Source organism: Vigna angularis, chromosome 10, assembly GCF_016808095.1.
Source record: "Vigna angularis cultivar LongXiaoDou No.4 chromosome 10, ASM1680809v1, whole genome shotgun sequence".
NCBI lineage: Eukaryota > Viridiplantae > Streptophyta > Magnoliopsida > Fabales > Fabaceae > Vigna > Vigna angularis.
Window position 1 is genome coordinate 6,669,887 of NC_068979.1, and position 8,454 is coordinate 6,678,340.

General features: G+C 29.9%; 1 protein-coding gene across 3 annotated transcripts; it reads left to right on the plus strand.

Moving 5' to 3' along the window:
* Positions 1-3,733: 3,733 nt before the first annotated feature.
* LOC108335420 (sulfite exporter TauE/SafE family protein 3) lies at positions 3,734-7,247 on the plus strand. Of its 3 annotated transcripts, none has more exons than XM_017571435.2 (12): positions 3,734-4,072; positions 4,201-4,360; positions 4,445-4,645; positions 5,140-5,204; positions 5,296-5,335; positions 5,545-5,594; positions 5,679-5,765; positions 5,884-5,934; positions 6,126-6,347; positions 6,441-6,534; positions 6,677-6,817; positions 6,897-7,247. In XM_017571435.2, exons 1-12 carry the CDS (start codon positions 3,854-3,856, stop codon positions 6,977-6,979), a joined length of 1,413 nt encoding a protein of 470 aa, XP_017426924.1. In that variant the 5' UTR covers positions 3,734-3,853; the 3' UTR covers positions 6,980-7,247. The 3 variants fall into 3 exon arrangements, with proteins under 3 accessions (XP_017426924.1, XP_017426926.1, XP_052725489.1); XM_017571437.2 differs by having other exon boundaries at positions 5,296-5,332; XM_052869529.1 differs by having other exon boundaries at positions 3,940-4,072; positions 4,196-4,360.
* The last annotated feature ends 1,207 nt before the right edge of the window (positions 7,248-8,454 follow it).

Below are 8,454 nucleotides of genomic sequence, written 5' to 3' on the forward strand. Positions count from 1 at the left end.
CTGCAGAATACAGCAAAATTTTCAGATCTATGTAGTCACTGCAAATGGTGCATAATCCTACATAAATTGTTCAGATATTTTGAGACACTGCGGATGGTTTTGATAGAGGAGTTTCTACAAAACATTTAATTGCTCTAACAGTTGCATCTTTAGATCTTTCGAGTCAGATGCATCCAAGGCAAAAGCTCCAAACGTTTACAAATGGTCTTGTATCCACCCATTTTTTTCACTTTGCTGGTCCAGTAAATTTACATCACCAGCAATGGTTCTATGAAAGCAGGTGTTAAAAGACTGAACTAATGAAATACGTCAGTTCAAATTTTAATAAAAATAATTCAGTTGTTAAATTTAGTTCAGTTCAGTTATCGATGAATACAAGCGTCACCATTACCTTTCTGTCCAGAGGTTTATAAGACAAGGTTTGATTAAATTTTCTTTTCATCCCATAATATAGGTTCTTTTAATTTTTTAGTTCCATTTTTTTTCTTTTAGTTTTTACCATTGACTTTTTTTTATTAACTCCAACTGTCATCACATACTACACTAAAATTATCAAATAATTTTTTTATATTAAAAAATGATGTGAGCATATAACTTCATCAGATATTAAAACAAAAAAGAAAGCTTTTATGTACAGTACCTAACAACAAAACATGTACGAGTTAATATAAAACTTTAGATTAAAAAATCATACATAAATATTACACAAATTTTATTCATAATTATTTGATAACATGAGTATATTTGTAAGGACTCTAATATTTTATTTAAAAATTGTTAAAATATATTTTTATTATTAATATCATTAATCAATTTTTACATCTTATTTACATAGGTAATTTTATTAGAGTGAAAAAATTATTCTTGGTAATAAACTAAATGTAAATTAGACTTTAAAAGTAAACGGTATAGTCTTGTGAGAATAAAATTAAAAATATAAGATTTTTCTATTTCATAAAAGATAAATAAAAGGTATAAAATAAATTCAAATAATAGTTATATGCTATTAAAACTCTACAACTTCTCAAAAATGAAAATACATAATTTGGAATTACTATTTCCTTTACGTTTCGAATAGAAACAAGTTACTTATAACAAAATAGTTAGCCAGCTATTAACAATGTTCCAAATATACAACCAACACGCACGTGTTGAAATAACATAAAAATTATGACTTTTTTATATTTTAGTTTCTAGTAATATTATATGTTTAGAAGAAATTTGTTGACCTCATAAAATTAAAAATAAGAATGACCAAAACTACATAACAAAATTAATTTAAAGCCAAAATGAGACCAGAGATTATAATTACAGAATATTGGATTGAAAGAGAGATATTTCAAAAAAAAAATATTTGACTGGTTTAGAAAATTAGCAAGAAGAAATAGATTAATTTCATTGTCATAGATAAATTTTGGTATTAAGTTAGAGGATATTCCCTGCATAAATAAAAATATATATTTTGACACATAAATTTTTTATAATTCTTTTTATTTTTAATTTTTTCTTTATTAAAAAAATACATTTTTTATGACGATTTTTTCTTGTGTCAAAATGAATTAAAAATATGTCATTAAACCATTCCTTCATAAAAAAAATATTATTATTTTTGTCCCCTTTTCCGTATCATCAAGGAATCAAAAGAAGAAAGAAAATTTGAATTTTTAAAAATTAAAATATGTCAAGATTTTGTACTTATGATTGGGAGGCGCGTAAAGCTTGGGATGCTTCTCCTTTTACTCAATTATATCCTTCAGTTTTTTTTTCATACAATCATTTTAACATTAAAATCACTATTTTTGTGACTTACCATTCTCTACTTTCAAATCACACCAATCATATTTCATAACAAAATTTTGTACATCATCTTTAATTCTTTTTTATCTTTTTTTAAATAATGAAACAAAACAAAAAAAACACATCTCATGACTTTCTTGTACAGTCTTAATCGTCCCCGACAAATAAATAACAAATGTAAAATAAACACTTTAATGCTTAAACGTTTTCTTATAAAAAAAGACTTCGTTGTCGTTGTTACATGAAGCTTCCTAAAACTGGTAGGTTTGTTTGCTTCCCTTACAAGGTTACGGGATTTTATTATCCTTTTTTAGTGTTATGTTAATATAAGGTTTTGTATTCTATTTTCATTATTTATACCACCATTTTGATAAATAGCTTTTTTCTAGACAAGAGGAAAAAACCAGTGAGCATCACCTAAACTTCAAATATACATTAACATAATCTCTTTAATTTGGTACTTATTTGTGAAATTGTTATCGTACAAACTACACCGTAATTCTTTGTAGAATAACTCCGATTAAAATGACATTGTGACCTCTCAAAAACTATTACACTTGAGTACACGCGAGATTTTGGCACTTATCAACCTTTGTTTGTTTCTCTTTTGTTACTCTTACGAACTTTATATCTATTAGGTGAAATAGATGTTAAAAGAATAGAAGTATTAAATGAAAACGAAAGGAATTTCAATAATTTAATAATCCGAAAACTATTTTGTTTTACTCTTTTTCAAGAAATGGAAATATAAAACATAAAAAAACAACTAAATATGAATGTTTCTTTCATGAAGCTTCCTCCATAATCATTGGCTTGTTATTGACGTTAGATATGGGGAAAGTACTTATTTAATTTGTTTTTTAAGTGGTGAATATACTGTTTAAATTTTAGTATTCTTTACACTCTCATAATCTTTTAGCATAAGAAAAAGGTGAGTTAACTTTAACTTTCAATCTTCTTAGAATTGATAAAACGTCGAAATATATATATGAAAAAATCATATATAATTATTCTCCTTGACTTTTTCTTCATTTATATATTTTAATAGAACTGTAAAAGTTGGTTAAAATTCAATAAGTAATCCCACTAATCATAGATTCAAAGTTTAAAAACATTGTAAATTTCAACACAAGAGTTAGAATCGGACTCGGCTCAATTTATGTTGGCTCACTAACTCACTAATAAATTTTAAATTATATTAAAAAAATAAAAATCTTAATCCTAAATGTTCTCATTTTTTGAAACATCGTAGAGCGTGTTTCTTTGCAAGCAGGCCGTGTTTCTTCGTAAGCAGTGTTCTTTTCGGTTTCTGCTACCAACCTATTATAAATTATATAAATTATATCAAGTTTGAATTTTTTAGACTCACTAATTAATAAATCAGATTAAATTAGTTTACTAATCCACTCATAGTAAACTAGGCTTTTAGAGATTTTTAATGAAATAATCGGTGTGCCACAACAGTGTAATAACACGAGCACGATTTGTACGTGCCAAAACGACTAAATACCACCCAAAATGTTCATAATGCATTTCAATAAGGATAAAATTTTTGCTTTTGGTTGGAGTTTCGGCTTCCAGTACCTTTAAATTAGTGTTGTCATTTTATATGAACCTTCCTTGAGATTGTGATAAAAAATAATAACAAAAGACATTTAATTACTACAAATGTTTGTCTTTTGAATGACCATACAATTTTAAGAAATTAAAACGTACTATAGAGGAATCTTCTACTATTATAGATTCTATACACAACAGATGGAGTTTTGGAAACAGGTATGAAAGCAATAACATGTGAAAAACCAAAAATTAAGCACCTCTCAAAAATCCATTTAACCAAGATTTTTCTTTAATGAAATAAAAAAAATGTCACTAAAGTGGCTGAAGATATTTGTATATATAAATTATAGACACAAGATGGTGGTACTGAAGAATGCACTCCTAAATTTTCACAATTTCCTTCCTCAGCTATAGTTATAGAAGCAAAGGGAGAAAACACTAAGGAACATAGCATAGCTCCTAGATTCTCATCCCTGGCTATTCTCACCTTGCATTCATGGCTACATTAGTGAAACGCAAGACTTGTTCAATTGTTGCAGCAACATGGCTCGTCCTATGTATTCTTACTATGATCTGCAGTGTCAGTTTAGCGGACAGAATGTTGAAAGAAAAAGAAATGGGAAATGATGGTGAGAAAGAGAGACAAGGAGTTCTGAAAGCCATTGCAAATTTCTTGTGGGAGGAGGGAAAGTCTTCCTATGAACCTGTTTGGCCGGTGAGTTCATCAAACACATAGATACGTAACGAGTAACTTTTGTAGCATACATTATAAAGCATAGTACTTTGTTTTTTGTTTATCCTTGCATTCTGAAATGTGCATGCATTGTGCTGGTGGTAGAGCAGAACATGAAATTTGGTTGGAAAATTATAGTAGGATCCATCATTGGATTTTCTGGAGCTGCATTGGGAAGCGTTGGAGGGGTAGGAGGTGGAGGAATTTTTGTTCCTATGCTTGCTTTGATCATTGGCTTTGATCCCAAGTCTTCAACGGCCATTTCTAAGTGTTTGTCTCTACTATCTAGCTTGGTTTATTGCAACATTGGGTTTTTGGATTCTTCATGTCATAGCTTTGATTTCATAACCTCAGGTATGATAATGGGTGCATCAATATCAACTGTGTACTATAATCTGAGGCTCAGACACCCAACACTGGACATGCCGCTTATAGACTATGACCTGGCTTTGATTTTCCAGCCTATGCTCATGTTAGGAATAAGCATTGGCGTTATATGTAATGTCATGTTTGCTGATTGGATGGTGACAGTTTTGCTTATCATCTTATTCGTAGGTAATAACTATATAACAACATCATTAATATTTGTCTCTTTTTTAATGTATTTTATGTTTTATGCGTGTGTAATTATTTACTTGACAACTAGATATTGGACATGGAAGATGGTCTGGTTGAAAGAACAAATAAACGAGTAGTTTTGAAAACTGCTGTGTTAAAAATCTAATGCAGAAAACAGCGTGTTCGCAAGGATTTTATAAAAGATTCAAAAATTAATAATAACAGAAGAATACGTACAGAAGGTAAATTTGGAGTATAGACTCTTTCATATTTTAGATATGATATTTTGGTTTATCAGAATAAATTTCTATGGAAAGAAATCTCATGAAATCTACACTTAGCAGTCAATTTAGTTATATTGTTGTATTTGGCAGTGCTTCATAATCAATTGATGCTGCAAATGACATTGTTTATGCAATATCCATGATAACCTTAGTTATATTTTTCTTTCTTGCTAATGTTAATGCTAATTTGGAAATAATCGGTGTCAGCCACATCAACAAAAGCTACATACAAAGGCATAGACACATGGAAAAAGGAAACAATTGCAAAGAAGGTAAATTCGCCTTATTATACTTCCTGAAATTTTGAGTTGAATCTCACCCATTGAAAATAATTACATGAATACTACGCTACTTGGCTTTCAGGAAGCATCCAAACTGCTGCAGGCAGAACCAGAACCTGGTAGTAAGCACCTATATACCTGACTATGATATTCATAAGAACCCTTCAGATGATTTCAAAACTGAAAATAACAACATGCAAATTAAAACCCCGTAGGAAGTAGAGAGGAAAGAGGATCCAAATTTGAATGATGAGATTTATCAGATAAAAATTAAAGTAAAAGAAAATCTCTTCAACATTTACTGTTGTAACTTGTAAACCTTTTATTACAGATGACTACAAGTCAATACCAAGTGGTCCAACTGATTCACTATTTGAGGAGGTAATCTCAAGGTTTTTTCAAGTCATTTCCATCATAATTCATCTAACTTTATCCACTAAACAAAATTTTCACGTGCACATGCAGGCCCCTCTACTAAAAAACATATATTGGAAAGAACTAGCACTCCTCGTGTATGTCTGGGTGGCCTTTTTCATTGTTCAGATTGTTAAGGTAATCAAACTGTTACATACTGTTTAATTTTCTGATTCCTTAATCACAAACATGCTGCTGATGAGTTTCACTGTTTAATAGTTACTAATTTGTGTCTAGTAAATTCATTTCTGTGCAGGAATACAGCAAGCCCTGCTCCATCCAGTTCTGGGTTGTTAATTTCTTGCAGGTAAGATATCTTCTATTACATATTTGGGCACTGCATATCAGATAAGTTTCTGCAGTATAAAATCATTTGGTTCTATGGTTCTAAGAATCCGTGAATATATGTAACTTTTAGCTTTTTGATATATGTAACTTTCTGCAAAATAATACCATGACACGCCAAAGACTAAGTGATATTTGATTTGTCAATTCAAGGTTCCTATTGCAGTCTCCGTTACACTTTTTGAAGCCATAGGCTTGTACAAAGGAACTAGAGTGATTGCATCAAAGGGAAAGGAAATAACCCATTGGAAGATTCATCAGATCTGTCTCTACTGTTCCACTGGAATAATGGCTGGTATGGTTGGTGGACTGCTTGGTCTAGGAGGCGGGTTCATTTTGGGACCATTGTTTCTAGAATTGGGAATTCCTCCTCAGGTATCCTCTTCACCATTCTTGAGAATCTCCCAAGAACAATCTCACCAGAAAAATATAACTTTGATTATTAAAGATTTGTTCTTTGTATTGCAGGTAGCAAGTGCTACATCAACTTTTTCTATGGTTTTTTCATCCTCCATGTCAGTGGTGCAATACTACTTGTTGGGTCGTTTCCCAGTACCGTATGGTAAGTGGCAGTAAAAAAAGTTTATTTGCTATAAGAATGTGTACTGAAGCAATTTCACTAGCTGCTAATTTCATGAACATTCAAAAAAATTGTGAAACTTGCTAGTTATTTGTTTATTAATTTATTAACCTCTTTGCTTCAGCTTCCTACTTTGCTCTGGTTGCAACCTTAGCTGCCTTCGCTGGTCAGCACGTGGTGAGAAGGATAATTGTAGTTCTTGGGCGAGCATCCATTATCATCTTCATACTAGCATTGACCATTTTCATCAGCGCACTGAGTTTAGGTACTTTCTGTGATTTTAATTGGATTACATAGATTTTCGTTTCTTTTAAATTTTAATGCCCATTTCCTTTGCATCACAGGTGGAGTGGGAATAGAGAACATAATTGAGAAGATAGAAAAACACGAGTATATGGGCTTTGAAGATCTCTGTGCGTCTTATTAGAATTACTATATAGAATAGCATTATTCAAACGGTCCATTTAATTCGAGCCGTGCTTTGTATCTTATTTTCCTTTATCTCAATGTTGATGTCAAACATTTCACTATGGTTTCTGAAAAATCATGCACAATTGTTCCTTAAAGACGAATAGGAAGAAGTGGTGTGCCACGAAAACAAAGCACTCGGGTATATTCTCTGATCAGTTAGACAGCACACCTGACATATCATGGGCTATGAATGATGAAAATAAAATTTTGGCTTTGCTATTTTATTCCTCTGTGCCTTTGATGAAAGTGAACACGTGTAATCCACCCAAGTTTGTCTACGTAATGTGGTCATGACATGACTCCCTGTTTTACGTCAAACAAAAACAATAAACAGGAATTGTATATATAGTTATTTCTTCAATAGGAGAATTGATTCGTTCTTGAAAATCTTCAAAAAATTTCTAAACATGCTTACCATCGAAATAGTCACTTTCTAAAAGAAATTTATTCACAATGTCGAGTAATATTATTAAAGACAATTATTATATGTTTAAGGTATTGTTTATTTTAAAATGTGGAATTCTCCCCTGATTTTATCCTTACAAAATATTTGAAGAGTGAAAAAAAAAATAGACTATTTTTTATTCACAATGTCGAGTATTCCACTTCTTTTTGATAATATGAAATTATAGACTATTGCAGTAACACTTCTTGTTTATAACAAACTCATATAATAATAACAAATGTCCAAATAAGATTGATTTTGTTCAAAAATTAATATTGAGTACTTAAAATTATCTTATACATCGTAACCAAACATTATTTAAAACCATATGACTTAAATAAACAAAACTTATCACGTTTTATGAAAAAAATAAATACAGTTGAAATTCATTTATATTTTAATGATAATAATAATAATATTTTTCTTTTCATTTTTATCTATCGGCAAGTAAGAGTTCACGTTATAACCTTTATACCATAATATATAAAGAAAAGAAATGAGAATTATCTTTTAATATTATAACAACTAGACCTTCTTTTTATTTCTTTAAACATAGAAGAAATCATTTTTACTCTCACAGAAGACAGCTACACCTATTTTGTAAAATACCAAATAATTGTTTCTTTTGAGAAAGTATTACTTATCAAAAGTAATCTTCATTAGCGCTATTGAAATTCTTACAATAACGTGGTGATGGTAATTTTTTTTTACTACACACGTGGGATGTTGGTAGTTAAAAGTTGTAGAGTTGTGTTCAAGAAAAAAACTTGGTATAAATTTATGGAGAAAAGGAGAGATAAGATTCGAATTGATATAAAAGATCATATACCACATGTTTTAGGTAAAAAAATATATTATAAATGATTAAATAATAATAGTTTATATGTATGTAAGTATATAATCATATATAGCCTTTTTATTTTTTAAATAACAAGTTTAACAATAAACAAAATGCTTTTAACTGACAAATTTAAACTTTTTTTGCA

Coding starts and splice junctions, on each gene's coding strand:
- LOC108335420 (XM_017571435.2), top strand. CDS start 3,854: ATGGCTACATTAGTGAAACGCAAGACTTGTTCAATTGTTGCAGCAACA. Junction 4,646..5,139: donor GCTTATCATCTTATTCGTAG/GTAATAACTATA, acceptor AATCGGTGTCAG/CCACATCAACAAAAGCTACA. Junction 5,336..5,544: donor GGCAGAACCAGAACCTGGTA/GTAAGCACCTAT, acceptor CTTTTATTACAG/ATGACTACAAGTCAATACCA.